This window comes from Clupea harengus, chromosome 17 (assembly GCF_900700415.2).
Source record: "Clupea harengus chromosome 17, Ch_v2.0.2, whole genome shotgun sequence".
NCBI lineage: Eukaryota > Metazoa > Chordata > Actinopteri > Clupeiformes > Clupeidae > Clupea > Clupea harengus.
In genome coordinates this window covers 546081-567500 of record NC_045168.1, presented here as the reverse complement: position 1 = coordinate 567500, position 21420 = coordinate 546081, and the positions used below count along the sequence as shown (strand labels likewise).

The 21420-nt window shown below is 41.4% G+C and overlaps 3 protein-coding genes across 6 annotated transcripts in view; 1 reads left to right on the top strand and 2 right to left on the bottom strand.

The window, feature by feature from the left end:
• LOC105896900 (LIM zinc-binding domain-containing Nebulette-like) overlaps positions 1 to 1208 on the bottom strand; it is an 86447-nt gene extending 85239 nt beyond the window's left edge. Inside the window, exon 1 of one of the 2 annotated variants that reach the window (XM_031584026.2) lies at positions 375 to 1208. In XM_031584026.2, coding sequence (XP_031439886.1) covers positions 375 to 443 — 69 coding nt within the window. In that variant the 5' untranslated portion in view covers positions 444 to 1208. The remainder of the gene's footprint in view (positions 1 to 374) is intronic. The other variant, XM_012823708.3, reaches the window with a different exon arrangement.
• A 6797-nt stretch (positions 1209 to 8005) lies between these two features.
• On the bottom strand, positions 8006 to 16075 carry hus1 (HUS1 checkpoint clamp component). Of its 3 annotated transcripts, none has more exons than XM_031583825.1 (8): positions 15773 to 16075; positions 12103 to 12230; positions 11706 to 11882; positions 11452 to 11559; positions 11227 to 11301; positions 9193 to 9292; positions 8767 to 8895; positions 8006 to 8538 (listed from the first exon to the last, which is right to left on the bottom strand). In XM_031583825.1, exons 2-8 carry the CDS (start codon positions 12121 to 12123, stop codon positions 8456 to 8458), a joined length of 693 nt encoding a protein of 230 aa, XP_031439685.1. In that variant the 5' UTR covers positions 12124 to 12230; positions 15773 to 16075; the 3' UTR covers positions 8006 to 8455. The 3 variants fall into 3 exon arrangements, with proteins under 3 accessions (XP_031439685.1, XP_031439683.1, XP_031439684.1); XM_031583823.2 differs by lacking the exon at positions 15773 to 16075 and adding an exon at positions 12687 to 13860; XM_031583824.1 differs by lacking the exon at positions 12103 to 12230.
• Positions 14908 to 21420, top strand: part of LOC105896898 (receptor activity-modifying protein 3-like) — a 21403-nt gene continuing 14890 nt past the window's right edge. The window contains exon 1 of the mRNA XM_012823707.3: positions 14908 to 15298. Within this exon, the coding sequence (XP_012679161.2) occupies positions 15247 to 15298 (52 nt within the window). The 5' untranslated portion in view covers positions 14908 to 15246. The remainder of the gene's footprint in view (positions 15299 to 21420) is intronic.

The window sequence follows — 21420 nt, the reverse complement described above, 5'->3', positions numbered from 1 at the left end:
CATGCATATGACCAGGTGGTTTCCGCTTTTAAAGCATCCAGCAGCAGAACACACAACTAATCATCTTTATTGTTCGATGCTGTCTTTCTGCCCTATAGCCTATAACACAAGTTTGTGGGACAAGTGTTGCAGATGTCTTCTTGCGGGACACCTCTCCGTTTTTCTGTTGAGGAAAATCATCATCCAGAAATTGCCGTTTCCATTTCACTCAACGCTCTCCATAGCCACTATCACTGCGCTAGCTATGATATGACATATGCTACAATGACATTAAGCGACTTGCTGAAGTCTCCCAAAGACTGGGAACTATACTGGGACAACGTCGATGATGCCAGTTGTGCTAATTTCGCCAGAAAAGAATATTAAAAACTCACCTTGTCGAGGCAATTTACTTTCTCTGTCGGATAGACAATTTTTCCACATCTTGCGCACGGAGGGTTCATTTTGAAAGTGTGGGAGTTCGTCAATTCCGTCTGTTTTGTAGGCTACAAATAATTATACTCTTTCAAAATAGTTCCTAAATGCTCACATCCCGAGTAAGGACACCAAGACGACAAATACACTGCCAACCAGGAGTATATGGTCTCTATCGCTTCGCGCGCCCTCGGTTAAAGATTTACAGTAGTTCCCACGGCTGCGATGCTGTCAGTCTTGTATGGATGCCGCATTAGAATCGCACAGGCGTAAGCTAAAGCCGTTCGTGTGACACAGCACCTTAAAACGACCAGACAGCGGGAATCACCGACGCGACAGCGACTGCCCAAAACCACATGATCCAGTTTTGCGCTTGGGCGAACAGGAGAGAGGGTGTAATATGTGCGTGTGGGAGAGTTGCACTCTAGCTAGTGCGAGCCTTATGTGTAGGTCACCTTTACCGAGCGTTACCTGTTTGAGTAGCCCCAGTACAATTTTACTTTTAAGCCAAGAGGTAGTCTGAAAGAATATGCTAATTTTATGCTTCCATTTTACTATTGTTAGACTACTTTGTACCACTGAAAAACAGTGATGATTAAGTTAAAATTGAAAATAGCCACATACGCGTTTTTGCGTTCACCTTGAATGTGGAATGTAATGTCATAGTTTTGTAAGATGCAAAGACGTGTTTACCCGTTGTGTAGCGTTATGTAAAAATGTGAAAACCCACTACAATTATTGATTACATCCCCATAACCACACCGTATAAAACCGTTACACAATTATTCAACAAACCACACATGCCAAGCGCAACAATTATGGTAAGACTTTTCAGAGACACGAGAAAAGCCTCATGGTAATTTGGATGAGAAGAGTGTTACATAAGGGGTGCTGTGGAAGGAGATCAAAGGATCAGCCTGCCTTCACTGAAGACTGTGCCTGAGTAGTAGTCATGAAGAATGAAATAGGGGTTCGTGTGTCGCTTGACAATGAAAAACATTCAATCATTGCCAAAGTGTGGCAATACTGTTTGTAAATGAGTGGGTAGTTTTGTAACTAATTATGCAGAGTATTACCTGCCCCCAGAGTATCGAGCTAATGGATCCTCCTGATGTTCCATGTAATCCCATCCACCTAATGCACTGAAATTGCTTTAGTGGAAATATCTGATTAAAGAGCTAGTATACACTTAAATGGGTTTTTAAGATGTTATCTGAATGAAGATTGTACTGTGATGAAACACTGGTGTTAGCATTGCCTAAATTAACATCGGCATTTTATGGGTTGAAAATGGCTCAACACGCCACAGTTATTTTATCCTGAATCTTCCAAGGCCGATGATGATGTGGAGTAAACCAGGGAGTTTTTTACGCCTTGAAATGGGTGGTCCACCTCCACCGCCCGCGAGTGCGTGTTCAGTGCTGGAGGTATAGGCCTAGGGATACTTACATACTTTTTGGGGGATAAAACAGGGTTTCTAAAATATGACTATGGCACCGACTTCGAAGCCTCACTTTCCTCTTGTCGCTTTTCAGCATGTCAAACTAATTAAGAGTGATCGATGGAACTTCAAAAGCGGAACACAGAGCCAAAGAGCTGAGAGTTGCCAAAGTACAGTCCTCAGGAACAAGTGTATAAGCACTGGTATTATTGGTGTCTGACCCTTCGTATAGCCTGCCTAACACCTGCTGACCATTCTCCAATTTCAAGACAACCTCCCGTTGTTTTATCGCCCTCTGCTGGCCAAAATCGGAATACATTATTGTGCCATAATTTCCGAGCCTGTCCCATAATATCCGAGCCAATGTTACATATTGATGAGGTGATACATATTTAGACATACAGATTTTTACGATTTATTGCAAGAAGCTTCATTCAAGTGTCAAAGACAGGATTTTTGTAAGAAATAAGCACGCAAGTAAGTGATGATTCACATGAACTGACATCATTTGAAGGAAAATATTTTTTATGTTTAAAAATGCAGTTTGTGCATAGTCTGGGCTATGGGTCCCTGAAGCCCACTTTGAGAGTTTATTGACCTATTCTTAGGTTTGTTTTTGGTTATTTAAAACATGTAAATGTATACATACATACTGTATATATTGTGCATAATCTATTCAGAGAATATTATATTAAAGAAAATGAATGTAAATAAACCCGTTTGTACTATTTTTAAATAATCGATAAGAGAATCGATAAGCAGGAATCGGAATGGAATCGGAATCGTTAAAATCTTATCAATTCTCATCCCTAAGAGCCGGGCTGCTTCCACCAAGAAGCTTGGGAGCCAGACTGTTTCAGCTGAGAAGCTCCACCTTGATATGCCCCTAGCAAAAGCTTTACCCAAGGGTTGTTTTTATGGAGAAGCCTGAGACCCTGGCCTGCTCTGTCAAGGTAGAAGCTCACAATGTTTCAGTTAAAATCAGTGGATCTACGCCGCTGATGACACAAGTGAAGAAGGGAGCACATGCTGAACTTCAGCCGGATGTTGTTATGGACTTAAATGGTTCCCTCGTAGTGCCAAATGCCTTTCTATAACTCAACTTGGATATAACTCAAACCATTTAACCGAGGAGGCTTCCTCCAAGATGGCAAATACTACCAAATGCTTAGCCATCACGGCCATGGAGCCATTTACAAAGGAAGAGGATGAAGTCAAATATGATGACATTATCATGCATGGCGGTATATCAATCAAGGAGGTTGTTGAGGATATCATTACCCAAGAGGACCTTTCAACCATTATACCAGACAGTTAAGACTTGGCCTGATGATGCCTCTCAGCAGCTGCAGGACTGTTTTGAAGACACCAACCGGGATATTTTCAAGCACCAGGACCTGAAAGTGTACACCTCAACTGTTCTGTGCTACATCAAACACTGTGTCGACACTGTCACAGTGGACAGGCGCATCCGGGTGTATCCTAACCTGAAGCCCTGGATGACAAAAGAAGTCAAAGTGCTGTTGAAGGAGAGGAGCGGCGCCTTCAGGTCTGGGGATGAGGCACAGTGCAGGACTGCCAGAGCCAACCTGAGGAGGGGCATCAGGGAGGCCAAAACAGCATACAAGAGGAGGATTGAGGACCACTTCAGCAGCAACAATATACGGCAGGTGTGGCAAGGGGTCCAACACATCACCAACTACAGGTCCAGCAACTTAACTGCAGCCGATGGTGATCACTTGCTGGCTGAGGGGCTAAACTGCTTCTTCACATGCTAGGTACTATAGTCTTATCACTCAGTAAGGATTTCCATGGTCTGACCTACATTCACAGTTTTTTCAAAAGATGAATTACATGATTTCATTGGGGCCTCCCACAACTCTTGCCTCTGGCAAATCAATCCAATTGTTTCTTTGTTGCAACCAGACAATAATCAGTTTATCTGGGTAAGTTTTAGTAAAATACATCTCTTTATCAGAGCATTGCAGCAGACTCTGCCCCCCAGGACTGGGTGTTTGGCCTGAGCACTGTGTCTTCACTGGGTAACCTGTTTGAAGGTCAAGAGACTGTGAAATCCCAGGTGTCCAAGCAGCATAAGCTAGACGTGGAGGCAGAAGAGTGTTGCCACTGGAATCACTGATGGAGGTCAGGTAGTCCCCAGGATGAAAGACCTGGCAGGGCTGGCAGGTTGAGCCCGGCGTCGGACTGGTGTAAAAACCTGGTTTGATTGGTATGTATATCAATTGCACAACCATTTACCGTGCTAGATGAACAAGACAGTTTTGGATCGAGTCAGTTTAAACTAAACACGAGAGGCAAAGACCGACGGAAATGACGGATAAACAACCTTAAGTGATTCCTTTATTTATATTTAGTCTTTCCATTTTCATTGTCAGTAACTGTCTCCTGTCAATCATCTTTTCAAAACAGTTCCCGGACTGGAGGACCGATGCAGTCTTGAGTCGCCCGTGACCATTTTGATTTACAGTGAGAGGGAGTGGAGAGGGCAGACTGCCAAAAGCAATGTCATCAGAAAGGTTTGTTGTACATTTTACATTTGTATTTTTACAGTACGTTTTACATTTAAATTGTGTAACAGGCGACTTAAGGGTCTGTCTCTGTGGGTTTACCCTGCAAAACAATTAGCCTGCCTCAAATATTTCTGCCATGTAACATTATGCTGTAGCCTGAATGACTGAAGAACCACCAACACTAGGTGACTAGACCATCTTCGTCATAGAATGACACTATGTGGTTTTCCTCATTAAGAATTTGATTCTTATTAGTGAACCCATATGTTTTTGATCAGTTATTCATACAAATTTTAAATAAAGTTAAGCAACCTGCAGAATACACTTGGTTTAGACCAAGTAACTGATAGAACACGTTTTACCTAAAGACAAACAAATGAATGAATGTGTACCTGAGCATCATGCCAAGAATCATAGCCAACTTCACCACTAGCATAGCACTCTCCTCACCACGGCAACAGAAACACCCCAGCTTTGACTCCCAAACAACCAACCTGGTCTTTGGCCGTCTGGCTCACTGGGGCCAGTGGCATCTAGGCACAGCTCCTCCGTCTGAATCCTAATTCACTAACTGGCTTCAGTTGATTGCAATTGCTGTGTGTGTGGTCAGGTGTGAAGTTCTATTCAACATTGTGAGAAGTGTTGACATTACTGACAATATTCACTGCCACTTTGCCATTACAAACCAACAAGGTAAAACAGCACCAGTGTTTGGCCTAAATTAGCAGCACGTTTGTGGTAATGATACCTGTTTATATCTCTCAGCCCTGGCTTATACATGCAATGACATTGACAATACATGCACATTGAGATAAATATTGAGCAGGTCTAAATGAGGTACAATGAGGTAGGTAAAAAGAAAGAACAAAGAATTACAATATTGTTGTTGTTTAGGGGGTATGTAGTGTTGTCCATTGTGTTGAGCAGCTTGCGCAACATCCTTCTCTCCACAACCAACTCCAGGGGCTCCAGTGCAGTCCCCAGCACAGAGCCAGACTTCTTCATCATTTTGTTGAGTTTCTTAAAGTCTCTGGCTCTGATGCTGCTGCCCCTACAGATTGCTGCAAAGAAAATTGCACTTACCAAAACAGACTGCCAGACGGCAAACATTGAATGACCTAAGCTTCCTCAAAAAGTAGAGTGTGCTCTGTCCCTTCCTGCAGACAGCCTCAGTGTTACAGTCTGTTGTCCAGGTGAAAGCCCAGATATCTGTAGCCCTGTCTCTGTAGATGATAAATGGGAAGAGAGTTTTTGCTGTGTATGGTTGGGACATAGTCGAAGTGATCTGAACCTGATTGGTGACCAGTAGAATTGTTGGGTCCGATAGTCCCGAATACTTTAAGCCTAGACCAGAGTAATTATGCACTGAAAACAGGTGTTCATAGCAAATATAGCTACGCGGAATGTTGCAGAAATTTCCGTTGTATTGAATGGCCCATCCCAACTTTCGGAGGTCCTTCATGTAAGGGGTAATCTATAGTCTGTCTGTCAGTATCAGAAAATAAATCCCAAAGGGACGACCAGTAACCTGACGCGCGGCAGACTGTGGCTGAACTGCACTATAGAAATACAACTTGCCCATATGTCGTTGACAGAAGAAGATCATTGAAACACTGATGTGTACTTGCATATATAGCCCATTTTATGGAGCATTTGCGCCTCTGGAATAAGCAATGGCAGTATGTTACATACACCTAAAGCTTAAGGACAACAGTTCAAAAGAAAACAGGCACTTGACTGAAGGTGGCTTCTTATAAACTTAGTTTGCCATAGAGAACTTCATGAATAAATTCGTTTAGTTACGTCCTGATTTTCTCTAGTAATAGTGTAATCAATTTGCTTCAACCTCCCTCAACAGCAGGACACTATTTCAATGCTATACATGGATAGCATGCCTTTTACCCATCAATTCCATTCAGTTTTAGCAGCACATTGAGAGAAATATTGAGCAGGTCTAAATGCAAATTGAAAAATTCTGTCACTGACGGCAAATATTGTCACAGAACCACCATACAGGTCCTATTTAATACCACCAAGAAGTGTCTTAAACCTCCCAACTGCCCCTTCACCCCTACTGAGGTGATTAAAAAATATATTTTGTTGAAAAAACTGATGGGATCTGATTGTCAATATCAGCTTCAACCAATTTCAGTGTTGTTGATGCAGCAATTCACATAAATGACAAAAACACAAATAACTTACAAAAACACATACAATGAGGTAGGTAAAAAGAAAGAACAAAGAATTACAATATATATATGTATATATATATAATATTCATATATGTATATATATATATATATATATATATATATATATATATTGTTGTTGTATATAGGCTATAGCAGGGCAATGGTAAGTATAATGTATTGGTCCAAAATCCATTGTTTATCCAAAAATATTTTCATTTTACCAGCCATTCATTCAATTGGCCACTTACACGAGTATCCCATAATGCACCTGCAAATGATAACAAATACACCATAAATAAATATAAACATTCTTTTTGGTGTTCAAATTGTAAAAAATACATCATGTCCACATAAAACCGCTACCCTATCAGATGAATATACGATTTGTTGGAAAACGCATAATAATTGCACCACCATGATGAGAACTGATACTCATCCAGAACCGAATAAATACCATGCCTCACCAATTCCTATTTCCGACTGGTCCGATGTAGTGAGTTTCATCAATTGATATTTCTCAGTCAGTTCACTTCAATCCCAGTTTGTTTCCCCTACCTGCTCACTACGTGACTTGACCAGTTTTTTTTTATGAGATTCGAAATGAACGCGTGATGCTTAGAATACGCTGTAGCCTACCTACTATTGCAACAAATCTACCGGATCGCTCTCGAAAATAAATCGCGTCAAAATGGACAGCCTGCAAAATTTGCCCACAATCTATGTATAATCTATACACGATAACCCATCATTCCGCCTTTGTCCGGCTGTAAAAGCTACTATATATTGGTATCAATGAAAGGTATCCTCGTGAAACTGAAGCTAATGATTTGCATACTAACCAGCATGCATTGCGATTGTTCAGCTGGTACATTTTTGAAAACCCGCAAAATCAAAGTTTCTCCACAAAACATTCGTTTTACAATCAAATCTAGGTCAAATAAAACAACCATCTATATTACTGACGGGTTGTCACGTGTACATAATTTAACTAACCCTTACTAAAACCTTTACAGAGAACATTGAGGTATAAATACCTTATACCACATTCCATATTTTTGTCGGTCCGAAAGCAGTGGGTTATTTACAATTGATTGATACAGTCAAGTACAGAATTCCTTGTTTCTTCTCTCCCCTCTCCCACTGCTGAACTTGACTGGCTTTTTACTTAAGATAAAATGTAGGGTGTCACCTCCTTTTCATTCCACAATCACTGGGTAAGTCATTCTGAAGACATATGTGAGCGGAAAGTGACCTTACCTTAGTCACCTAGTAGTTCCGGTAGTTTCTGACCTGAACTAAGCAACCTGTTAGCATCATATCGCATTTCCATGTCTTTATTTGCCTGCATCTGAGTCTGAGCTTAAAGTCAAAGTAAACTTACTAAATATTATGAATTCTGTAGTGAAATAAGGTGACAAACACATTTAGAGTATATACAAAACAATCATTTTATTTGTGTATTTCTTTGTTATTGTGGGCTCAGTCCTAACAACACGATAGTTATAAAAAGACAGTAAGAGATTTCAACGATCACAATTTTAAAGTTTATAAAGTAAATAAATATTCATAAACAGTGCATCTTATGACATCAACCTGTTATTCAAAGCTTCAAATCCATTTCGACACAACGTACCACCTGAACTGTTGTAGTGAACTAAAACCAAGTATCACACTTGATTGAAAATAGCAAATACCATCCACTTGAGACCAGCAAGCTGGTAAACAAAACCTCTAACTTCTTGCCTCATCAAAGACCAATGGGAGCACTACATCACTTAAGACTCCAGTCATCTTGTGCCCACTCTAAAGTGGCTCCTGTCCAGGAGCCAAAGCGTCCAAAGTCTGGGGACTTCAAAGAGACCCCACCAGATGCCAACTCATGCCACGGCAGGTATGAAATACTGCAGAGACACGTCCTCGTGTAGAAAAATCAAGTGCACTATTCGTTTGTGGACTATGTCTGTTGAAAGAGGAGCAGAACAAAAATATTTTTCTCATTTTTGTGCAAATAATATGTTGTTACTACTGCTATTAAACTTACTTGTACCTTTGCAGAAAAAAAACCCAAATTAAAGACTCTTCAAGCTCTTCCTGTTTTTTTACCTTTGTCTTGTCAAGAATAACGAATGTGTATGCAGACAAACTGTACATTAAAAGCATGCTCAAATGTCTGAATGTCAGGACTCACTGCACATGGCTTTGCTGGGGTTGACCTGCTGGCCCATAAGGAACTGTAGCAGTTTCTTGATGTCCAAGCGAGCGTGTGCCATGGCCGCGGGGTCACGGCTCTGACTCCTGCTCTGAGACGCATCGTCACCTGCAAGGGGACAGACAAGAGAAGCCCATCATATCAAAACCAGGTCTCGATAGTACATGACGTTAAGGTGGACTGTGTCCACAGTGAACAGTGACAGTGTGAACATCTGCAGTGGGGGCTCTCAATACTGCTCCTGGACACCCCCTCTGCATACCCTCTGTCTGTCTGCATCACATTTAATATATAATGGATTTGCTATAACTATGCAGCTTTGAAGTGTATTAACCTAATGTCACAATAATTCTGTAATGTGTTACAGTGTTCTTATGTGTTTTAATGTGTTCTGTAGTGTCTTACCCCATGGTGGATTTCCAAGGTCTTTGAAGTGCGTTGTGACAGAAACCAAGTCAGTCTCAATCTTCAGGTTCATCTCACCACTGAGGTTTGCTTCAATGACCTAAGAGTCAAGCACAGTCACACCAGTGTTCCTAAGCATAACAAACACCAGCATGAAACAAATGACAGAGAAGCTGATGGAGATCATTTCCAAACACTGTTAATGACTTAAGAATATATGAATCAAGTGCCTTGTATTACAGTTTTTCTCAATTGCTAAAACACTAAAACCCATTGGCTGAACAAAGTTCTCAGTTGCCTGAACTCATGTAGCTAATTGTGGAGTCTGTTGTCAATACCTTAAACTATTTCACATGGTAAAACACAATTTGCAGATCTCACTTAGACTTTTCAGCAAAACTCTAAACACATTCTCAGTCTCAAAACACATTCTGCACTCTAATGCACATGTCATCCATACTGGTAAACACAAGTGGGAACAATCAAATACAAATAGAGAACACATGTCATTGATTAAACACAACCACTCAAAATTGATTTCACTTGTATCAAATGATGTGACACAACCAATATAAGCCAGTTTAGAGAGCAAACAGGTTGTTGAAGGTGGGAAGGAGAAAGTCTGAGAATGGATAGGAGAAACAATGTGAGAGGACGAGTGCGTATGCGAGGTGGGCGACGAGGAGGAAGAGGGCAGGAAAGAGGAAGAGGAGGACAAAGAGGAAGAGGAAGACAAAGAGTGGAAATATCTGATGAAATTAGAGGCTTCTTCCCCCGTTGCCTCAGGAGAGAAAATATTGCTTGTGATGTCGACGAAGTGCTCTGGCCTGACCCAGCCCAAAGACAAGAAGAAGCACATTGATGACATGTTGACTCCTTTGATTTGTGTCCCTTTTACTGTAGTAGTGTATACTGTAGTAGGCCTACAGTGCATTGTAGGCTGTATAATGTACAATAAACAAGTTGTATGGCCCTGAACATTGTGCCTTCTATTTGTTACAGTAACAGTACTGACTGCTCAATAGATTTTGACTGGTTGCAGGTTCATATCAGCAAAGAACAAGAGTGAGTGTGAGTAGTGAGATGCAGGGTACAGTACTATAGGGGTACAAGGAGGAGAAAGAACCAACAAAAATTAGAGCAAAGCAGAGAAGTAATTTCTGATACATTTTTAGCTACTATGAGAGAACATGTTTTCGTTCATCAAAAGACAATGACGGATAAATATGAAATTAGTTTTGAGATTTAAAATGTACTTCTCCCTGAGAACTATATGTTTTGAACAATGTGTTTTCTATTTTTTGGTGTATTGTTTACTGACTGCTTGAAAGTGTATATCATTTTGATCACTTTGTTTATGATTTGAGAGCAGTGTTTGATTTTGAGCACAGGTAAAAACAGTTTTGAGGCGAAAGTTTCATTTTGCAAGAGCATTCAGAGGTTTTGTAAATAGTGCTTGAAGATGAGCAGGAACATGGCTTTTCTGCGTGTGTGTAACTTAGAATATTAGGTGCCACTTAGTCTGCATATGTACAAGAGCATGTTTAGACCAGAAGTGATTAGAAGGGTCGAACTGTGCTTCTTCCGACCTTGCAAAACTTCCATCCATGCCTCGGACGTGTGAAATCCACGTGAGAAATCCATTCCCTGCTGAACGCTCAACTTCTGTCTATATAAACCTTGTGCAATGTGTTTATCATTGCTTCACTTTCAGCCTTGTGCTGGGAGTGAGCCCGATTGCAATTGTTGTTTGTCTAATAAATATACTTATATGCAGCTCCGGAGTCCTGAGGTAACTAGGGTGAATTTTCACCTATCAGAAGCCATCGCCTTTGTACTTGCAGTAAGAAAAATACAACAAAATGAATTTGGTTATAAATATTTCCAAACACTCGCCAAATAGTGGTTCTGTGTTTCTTTGTTTCACCTTTGCTTCCCTTTTTCTTACAATGAAAGTAAACAAAGCGAAAAAAGTTTGAAAGACAAAGACTAAAAGATTTGTCATAATGATGTCACGTCTTCATGTCTACTCACCAAAAAGTTGGACAGGTTCTTCATCCTGTCCACAACATTCTTCATGGTCTTGAGAGGAGGCAAATATATACTGACCTACAAAACACAGACAGTCATCACATTTTTACAGTACACATGCTTATGCAGGTGTCATTTTCACAGGGCTAATTATTATGATGATATGTAAAGTTGTAGATGCTTGCTTTGCCCTGAAGCATTTTTAGTTGTGAAGGTGTTGCCACTCACATCAAAGTCTGGCATGCTGGGCTCTTTGTAGTCATGCCAGAGGCGTCTGGGTATGACATCCACGGGGATGTCGTGCGTGACGACACGACTGACACTGGACAACGAAGGCTTTCATAGGGGGACAAAAATGAACACAGCGCAAAAAAATGTACAGGGTGAAAATGTCACATGATGACAGAAATCTCATGATGACAGACATGTCAACTGACAGGATTGCCATTCTGAATTTAGTGCGAGTGAACACTGCAACCTACCAGCTCTGCAGCTAGGGTGAGACAGGGGCAGTGCTTCTTGGTTAGTTTGATTTTGACAGACTTGGCATTTTGGGCTGTTTTTAAGGCTCGGGATAGGTTCTCTGGAGCCACCTCCAGGCATATCTCATTGGCATCTGGTGACACTCCCTCTATCTGATATTCATCAAAGAAGTTAACCTGTCAAGAGAAAAGACATAGTGGGCTAGTGCTATTGTGAGGGAGTGCATAACTTATACATTAACTCAACAAGCTTTGCATTGCAAGGCACAGGTTGTCCTTAAACAGACACGTTACAGACACTATACAAGGGACCTGTGTTCATAAGGTTTCACTACATATAAGCAACTCAAAGGAAACAGACGATTCAAAGCATGTAGCCGTGTGTGAGTTTACCCACTTGCAATAATTCACACCACATGCTGACCCCACCATTCGCCACTTTGCCAGAAAGCACAAAGTAGAGGTTGTCAGGAGTGAGTCGCAGAACGCAGGTCTTGTTAAGTTTAGTAATCGTATTCACAACACCTGACCAACATAACCAAAACAAAACATAATTTAGGTAAAATCATCGGGTTGTATTCTCTTGATCAGCCAAGTGGACATACAGTCAGATCATTGGTTGTATTCTCTTGATCAGCCAAGTGGACATACAGTCAGATCATTTTAGACTGCTCTAACAACATGACATAGCTGATGTATTGTCAAGCATCCTACCAGGCTGCTCCTTAGAACTTCAAGTAACGTCAGGTATAATATATATATATAAATAAATAAATAAACGGTATATTAACACCTACTAGCAACCGAATTAAGTTTAATACCTATCTATAGGTTAATGATTTTCAAAATATCTAAAAATTAAATAACGTGAGATAACTATTCAGACTAAAAGGATGATTTCCCTAAGCTAGATAGCAATAGCATGCTAAACTATCTTTAAAAGACTAAGCAGCTGGGAGCCACAACATTTAAGTAACATACGAGTGAAATGGTTAAGGCATCCCACGTCAATCATTTTTGATCTGAACTTCATTGTTGTTTAAAGATGGTGACCTATGTCCAAATATGAAAAGTTGTCTGACTAACTGGTTAACCGAGCCTTAAAAATGTCCCGCTAAGGCAGTGGTCCAACAATATTTTTCTTCCGAAGGAAACAAGTGCTCCTCGGACTAAGGTACCGAAATGTAGATATTTAGGCACCGCCAATTATGTCCACTAGAGAGAGCCAGATATCAAATAAAGGTCTGCTTCCAACACCTATATGCTTCCAATCCAGTCAATACCCTCGGTCTCTAAATTAATTGGCATTTCAAACGTTAACCCAACGATGCTTTCAGGGTGTTGCCAGACTTTTAAGTTGTGCTTTAGGACTTTAATGGAGAACTTTGTATAGTATTAGGGTGTTGTACTGCGTCAGTGTGTAGGAGTGTGGGAAACCTGTAAATATCCACTTTAAAGATTTTGTATATGGCTTATTATCATTGATACATGTTTAATGCTGTGTATTGTCCAAAGGCTGTGGACATGCATGCATATTGCATATTGCCTATATGTGTGTATGTGGGCTATGGTGACTGCATTTGTTGCTTGCCTCCAGTTAAAATATGAACCTATTGGTAACTTCTAAACTAATGGCATCTAGATTGTTTCATTAAATTCAGGAAACTCTATATTTTTTAACGGAGGAAAATGTGGGTCGTTTGTGGTTCTTGTCATTTGAGAACCACATTCCCTATAATGACATTATTTCATATGGAGGTAATTCTGATAAAGAGTCAACTCTGTTTGAAAGCTTCATAACTAAACTACATGTCCTATGATGTACATATTATTTACACATCCTTCCTGCTTGGCTTTCTCATGTTACATGTCAATCCCGTCAGTACTCCCAAAGCCACTTGAGCCAACGTTCCAGTGTTAGACTTTCGATTCTATTCTTAATATTATGACATAGGATACGAATGGTGACCAAATGAACTGTGCAACTGCTTTCTGATTGTGAGATTGAAAGGATTCATACAAATAATTGTCCTATGTTAGACTGCAGACTTTTGACATGGTCATGTGTAACAGTAATGGAAATGTGAAATGTGAATGACTGAGAATGGAATAACTTTGTAGTGTTATCAGATGATTGCTGTTGGCCAGACTATATTCACACACACACACACACACACACACACACACACACACACACACACACACACACACACAAACACATACACACAACATATACTCTTACACCTACACGCGCACACACACACACACACACCCACGCACGCACGCACGCACGCACGCACGCACGCACGCACGCAAGCACGCACGCACGCACGCACGCACGCACACACACACACACACACACAAACACAAACACACACTCACACACACACACACACACACACACACACACACATACACACATACACGCACACACAAACACCTCATAAACCTTTTGTTAATGCTTGTAGAGAAAATTCCTTTTACATCTTTTTGGATTGGGCTGTGTATTTGATCCCGGTTAAATATTTGCCTCCATTACTCATCTCCAAAGCCTTAGAACAACCCATAATTCAGCTGAAACCAGATGAACCATGACATAATAACAACCAACTATACTAATCTAAACTAACTAAATCTTAGGTTGTCTGATATAATCATGTGTATCTTTTGAAAACATGTGAATTGTGATTCCTTTTCAAATCTTCCTCTGCATGCTTCAGTATTTAGCCAGATTTGCTGAGATGTAAAAGAAGAACTATAGAATAGAAGAAGAACTAGAATATAGAATGATTAAGGCTTACTCTTCAGTTTTCCCACATAGGACCCACGCACAGCAGACTGTACTTGCTCATAAATGTAAGTAGAAAATTCACATTCTCATGAAGCCTTAGTCATTCTGTTGTCACTCTGAAGCATTATGAACTATGGATGCGTGGAGGGTGGCAGCAAATTTCATGAACAAACCATTGGCAATAGTATTGTTGGGGATATTTGTTAGACAAAGTTTAGTCTTGGTCTTTTTTGTCACTCTGCAGTTGCATGTTCCCGATATAAACAGACCCAAACATTGAACTCAAAACACATAATGGAGCAAGTAATTACCTCATTGATTCACGATAAACGCTCTCGCTCTCTCTCTCTCTCTCTCTCTCTCTCACACACACACACACACACTAGCAAGCACGCACGCACTTTCGTGAAGGATGGACCATGAGAAAACGGGGAGCGCAGAAGTCACGTTAAGAAAGAGGTTGGTCACCACTAGCCGCGCTCCTTCAGTAGCGCTTCAAACGTGCGACACACTTGGCTCTCTCCGTGCCGCAAAAATGAGCGGAGCTTTTCGGTAAGACCTTTCCTGTTGTTCGCTGTCGTCTCAAGTCACCTGCGACACCTAACTGCAAATGACGGAGATTAATCAACTACAGAAGAACTTGTCCAGCCGTATCTCATGCGAATTGGGATGAAAGATGGTTTGCCTCAGACATTTGTCGCGGAGCTGAAACCTCAGTGAATGCAACCTGGATCCTGATTTTCGTTCATTATGGATAGAAATGCGCTGACGGGGTTTAAAGTTTTTGTTATGGGAATTCTAGGTGAGTAACGTGAGTTTTGCATGATATTTTCAGTTATCTTAGATTTGAGTCACATGTCTAATGAATGGATTAAAAAATATCCAACCATCCAAATTAAGCATATTTTATGCAAAAACTCTTGTCTTGACTTAATCCAAATTCACGGGTTTTGTCAGTTGTCTGTAACATTGAATTCTGGCGCATCTGGACACTCCTTGTCCCCTTGTCCTTGTACTACAGTAATACAGAGACACACAACAAACTAGTAAATGTCATTACATTTTTTAACCCATCTAGTTATAGACTCACTGGTATGTCTGCAAGAACATTCAAAGTGTGCACCGTTTCAGTTCCAGTGCCACAGTGAGACAGTTGTACAATGTCAAAATAGGACCAATTGTAGCAGTTGTGGTAATTGAGGTAACTTCAGATGTCATTGTAAGAGGAGCACATGCTAGCCTTGTTCTAACAGACTATATTCTGTAGTATACCTACGTCAAATCTGCCCAAGGACCCAGACATGTATCCAGTGTGTTTTCCAGTTTTAAGTAAGGGGAGTGTTGGAGTTGTGCCTCCTGCTGTAACCTCCACTGCAGTGAAATCTTGTATAAAAAAAAAAGGCAAAATTAATCTTTAATTGACCTAGTTCATTTTTCACGCTGGCTTGAACTCTAAGCTGAGAGTGCTTGAACCAGGGCCTGAAAAGCTTAGATAAATCCATTCCCGTTGGAATCTCTGGAAACAGGGTAGTAGAGTGGAGCACTGCAACATGTCAAGGTGAAGATGTTAGCCAGCTAACCCACATCCTCAAGGCATCACGGCCTAAAAATGGAACCTAGGTTAATCCTTTTACTTTCCCTGTTTCTCCCCAGCACCGCACAGGAATCAATAATGAAGTGGGGGTTAATGGGTTAGAGCATCCAATAAATAGTTTAATCCTGCCAATGGTTGAACCATCAGGTTTTGCCATAGCGAGAGGGCAGAGTTGGAACTTCAACAGTGCTATGCACTCTGGCCAAATTACTCTTAGTGCTGGTGCCCTGCAATCCCCAGAAGAAGCAGAGGTCAGTAGGCTTTGTTCAGGCTAATTGAAAAGTGTGCTGAGTGGTGTGTGTGCCAACACTGACGCACTGACAAATGGCTTGTGGTTGTAGTTATTGAAGTGACTGAGCTCTGTTACGTGGGATATGTGGTCTGTGAGGCGCTCCGTTGAAATGCATCTGTTCTGGTGATAGAGGCTCTTTTCTGTGTGTCAATTGAGGCTGAAGTATGGCACTTTATGGCAGTCTTGCTCTGTCTGTCTACATGGGGTGAGGTGGTGAGATAACGGTTAGGCATAGCTGTTAGCAAACATGGATGTAGGACTGTGGAAAGGGTCCATCTTTGGCAATATGGTCTCAAATACTGCTTTTAAAGTAAGACTGGAGTTAGTGTAAATGGGTGTTTATAGATATTACCATATAATAAAAGCTATAATGAATTTGTTTCCTTTTGGCTGAAAAATACAATAAGTCAACTATAAAATATGTTTTTATTTACAAAACAATCTTTATTGTCTTCAACAAGAATAAAAAGCTGTAAGAAAGAACAAAAATGTAAACTATTTTGCATTTACTCTTCTTTAATTTCTCTATTGCTTATCGTTCTGAGAGTACCTATAGAGTGTTGCTTTGCATTTGCTGTAAGTCAGCAGACAGCTTATACAGCCATGTGTTGTTAAGAGATGTACAGCCTGTGCATTCAGAGGATTTCCACGGGTCAGTGCATGTGTTTGTATGTTTGTGTGTGATGTTTACATGCGCTTCTGTGTTGGATGGTTTACCATGAGCACACAGAACCCTTCTGCCACAGCTGCCGCAACCTGCCTGCATCACTTGACTTGTTCTCCGTAATGCCAAGACCAAAATAGGTCAGAGATCAAAGCCAAGGCTGTGGTGCAGTGTATGCACATTGTTAATATGGGCCTGACTAATGGTGAAGAACAGTGTAATTATTCCAGTGTCTGTTTCGTTCAGCCCTATTGAGGGTAGTTCATGATGCAATCTGACCCATGTCCATCAAGGGAAGTGCATTAGCTGTGTATTCCTCCACCCCTCCTTCCCATAAGATTGAAGCAGAGCAGCTCCAGCAGTGAATTGAAGGCTCTCATTGTTGTAATGTTACCGCGCAACTGCATTAGCGCCTATGGCATTTCTAAAAGCAGTGGGTGAAAGTCCAGGGTACTATACTTCAAGCTTACTCTATATTTGTGGGGTTGGTTACCCAGGTTACAATTATTTGTGGCTTTAGTGCTTCCAGGTCTTGTTATTCAGTTGTGTTTATTTATATATCTATTCCCCTCTGTCTTTTACCAAACCTGCTCTCATGTTTGGCCCAGGTGTATTAATATTGATACTGAGGATATTTCAGTATTTATGTGTGGTCACTCACCATACCATGAGTAGAGAGCGAGTGACAAAGACCAAGGAAACAGGCCGGTGATGATGAGACATGGAGCAACAAAAAAGCATTGAGGAGAGAGAGAAAGGAACAGGGAGAGGGAGAGATAGAGGAAGAGAAAGAGGGAGAGAGAGGGAGTATGATTTGAAGTATAATAAATTGGGTAATACCAATTCCCATTCGCTTTGTCATTGTATATGAGAACATTTTCTGTAGGTTTCCTCCTACTCGGTCCATTGAAGTCACTGCCAAGTTGTGGCTTTGTGTGTGTTTAGACCAGTTTAGATGCCGAGAAATGGGCGAGAGGATATTTTGAGAACAGCAATAAATTAAACAGTTGGCTCAAACGTGTACGTCACGGATAACAGGCCTTGTAAACTCCATGCCTCAGTAACCTGCCTGCTGTTTTCGGGCTTCTTGCGAGACCAGGCAGCCTGCATTTTTAAAGCTGGCGGATTTCTCCGTGCCAGGGTACCTCGCTCCAATGTTGTTTTCTCTGTGTTTGTTTTCCTGAGTGAAAGGTGGCGAGAGTGCTATAGAGCTCCAGCTCCCTCAGATGGGGAGAAGACAGGAGGTAATGATCCACGGTAGCCAGATTTTTTTTCTGTATGTGTGTGTGCGCTCAAGTGTTTAAGCATCCATCAGTTATCGAGATCTATTTATATCCTTGCCTGCCGATCCTGCCGAGAAGCTCACTTAGGGGTTGAAAACAGTCTTCTGTTATGAACTGTGTGAATGGGAAAGGATTCAATTCCAAAGTACAACAAGGGGAAACAAGGCAGTGTTGACTGGTGGTTGTGTTGGCTTAGTGATCTCCCTGATCGATCTGAATTACCACTTCATATCGTCATATTCTTCTTCAGTCGTCTGTGGAGGAGATATTTTAGGCCTGTACTGAATACTAAAAGGCTAGAAGGTCTACTACATCTGAGAGCAAAAACCCAAACCCTTTTATCCACACTCTGATCTGGTAGCAGATTTAAAATGCATTGTCTTGTTGAAGAGGGTCGGCATCTGCCGTGACGGCAGCATACATTTTCAAGGAACAAGCTATTCTAATAACACAACTGTTAAGTGACACACCTCTTAGTTCCATTGTCTGCTTTGCCTCTTACTCTGAAGAGTTCAAACCTTCTTGTCTTGACTCTAGGAAAAGTCCCCTCCATGAAGTGGCCTCCTCGCTCGCTGGCCATGTTTTAATCCAGGTTTTTGTCTTTCTTTGTGTCCCGCCACGCTGTTTATTTCTGTCGCTCTCCATCACGGTCATCTACAGATATGCTCTTCCTGCTTTTGTTCGTGGAGTGGAAGGTGCCCTGTGTTGTCTGCGACATCCGTGTTGTTCCCTGGCCTCTCCTCTCCTCTCCTCTCCTCTCCTCTCCTCTCCTCTCCTCTGTTTGGCTTTCTTCTCCACTCCTTACCTCTCCTCTTTCTGCCCAGGGGCTACTATAGGGTGAAAGCAGTTGGAGAGTCTGTTATTACTATTGCTAATCACTATCATCACCACCAACACTGCTTTTATCATCCCTCTCATCTGCCAGTGCACTCACTTCCTCACACATGAACATAAAAAGCTTTTTCACAGCTTGAGCAGTTTGCCCAGATGAGAGACTTCAGTGAATGTTAAGTCAAACAGCCAGTTTTCATTACTACTACATGCAAGAGCAAATAACTATTTCCTGTGCTCTCTTGTGATATTCATGCAGTAGTATTCACACACACTTGTATGTTCCTAGGCATAATGTCTTTGTTGAGATGCTGGATGATGCTATTGCAAGGCACACACACATTAGTTCTCCATCATCTCTGTACCGGCGAATAATTATGTTGGTAGCTAGAAATGTTGAGGACATAACCACAACTCCCACCCTTTGACTCGCTTGTATTGGCAGAAGTACATTTCCAGTGAGACCGGTGTTTCCTCCGTCCCCTGACACAGGTGGCTCCATTGAAATGTGAACAGCATTGCTCAGGGATTTTGGGCGACTTGAAAACAATGAATGGGACTCGATGAAAGCCTTTTAGAGGACAGGATTTGTTTGAGGTGTGGTTATCTAACTTTCCCCAGGCAGTGTAGAGAGATCTGAGGGGAGATTACCGCGTCCCTCTCCCGTCTCTCCTCTCTCTATACTCTCTCTCCACAGCTCTTTCTTGCATCTGCACCTTCCACCTGCATCCTCTCCCCACCTAATTAGAGATGTGCATCACAGTAATGGACTGAGGTGGTGGTGAATTTGTGTGTGGGTGTGTGTGTGTGAGTGTGTGAGCATGTGTGTGTGACTGTGTGTGTGTGCGTGTGCGCGCTTGTGCGTGTGTGTGTGTGTGTGTGTGTGTGTGTGGGGGGGGGGTTGTGGCGGGGGGGGTGTCATGATGTCTCTGTCTCCCCCCTGAGCAATCTTGGAAGGAATGAGCGTTAATTAAGTCTAGATTTAGAATGCCTAGGAGCAAACATGACATGAAACAAGCTTTCGATGGTCTCAGCACACACACAAATCAAATGTTTCCCTCCTTCACCTCTCTGGCGCTTGTCATTGTTGAGGCGCTGAATGAAAGTGAATGGATGGAAAAGGCTACACAAGAATATGAAAGGAAAATGAACCCACCCTATTGTTTTTAGCACACAGCCGACGGTGCCCTCTTCTAAAACCGCCTCGGCGGATAACGCAATGGCCGTTATTACTGCGATCTTCATTGCGCAAATCGTTTAGTAATGCCTTTAACTCCAAGTTAAGGGGACGTGATTATTTCGGTGTCCTCTGTGTGCCGGAGCAGTCTCTGTTTCATGCTTCATTACCGATTGTGCCCGTGGCCGTATCTCAGAGGACATGTTTACGCTGGCCCACGGATTGGAAAGAGGCACCAAGTGGTTTCTGCAGTGTGGGGATAGAAAATAGACTTGTTTCCAAGGCCCTGCAGTGACAGACAGTCATCTATCTGCACACTGTGATTTCAAATCAATGTCTCAGTTTATCAAATTTATTTCTCTGGAATAGGCAAACTCACACATTGAGATGAGATTTTTTTTTTTTTTTTTTTACAGCTTTATGAATGATGAATTGAAAATGGACTTAGACACACACTGATGTACAGATCATCCATTACTCATTGGGCTGTGGCATGTATCTATGCAAACATAGCCATCACATTTCTATATTTTTTCAGTACACCGAATATACATCATAAATATGCTGTGAGGTACTTTGGAAGAAGCAAAATTAGCTTGAGTTTTGCTATAGTATAAGTTTATGAATATTAGAATATTATTAGCATATGTTTATACTGTAAGACACGTTCTGTATCTGTTGGTAGTGCTTATTATCTGACCATCAGTAGGTGTGATGGAAATGAACAGGACTGCCATTTTGACCTCTGGATGTTGACCCTGGTGGGAAGGGGATGAGGTCCCCTCCATTGTCACTTTGTCAAATGTGAGACACTGGCTTCATTTGTAATAACCTCTGCAAACACCTTCACTCACACTTGTTTGAGACCACAGATGGCATACATGGGTATGGTGTTTCTTGTCACAGAAATCCGTATTCACTGCCTATTTATTTATTGATATACTTATTTGTTTGTTTCTTCATTCTGCTTGGCCATAAAAATCGTAAAGTAGTAACCAGCTGTGAGAGGTGGGTATTTATTATTGATGAGAATATGCTCAGTTTTTGCATTGATTGGTGCAACTTTCCTTCTCCTCTAAACAA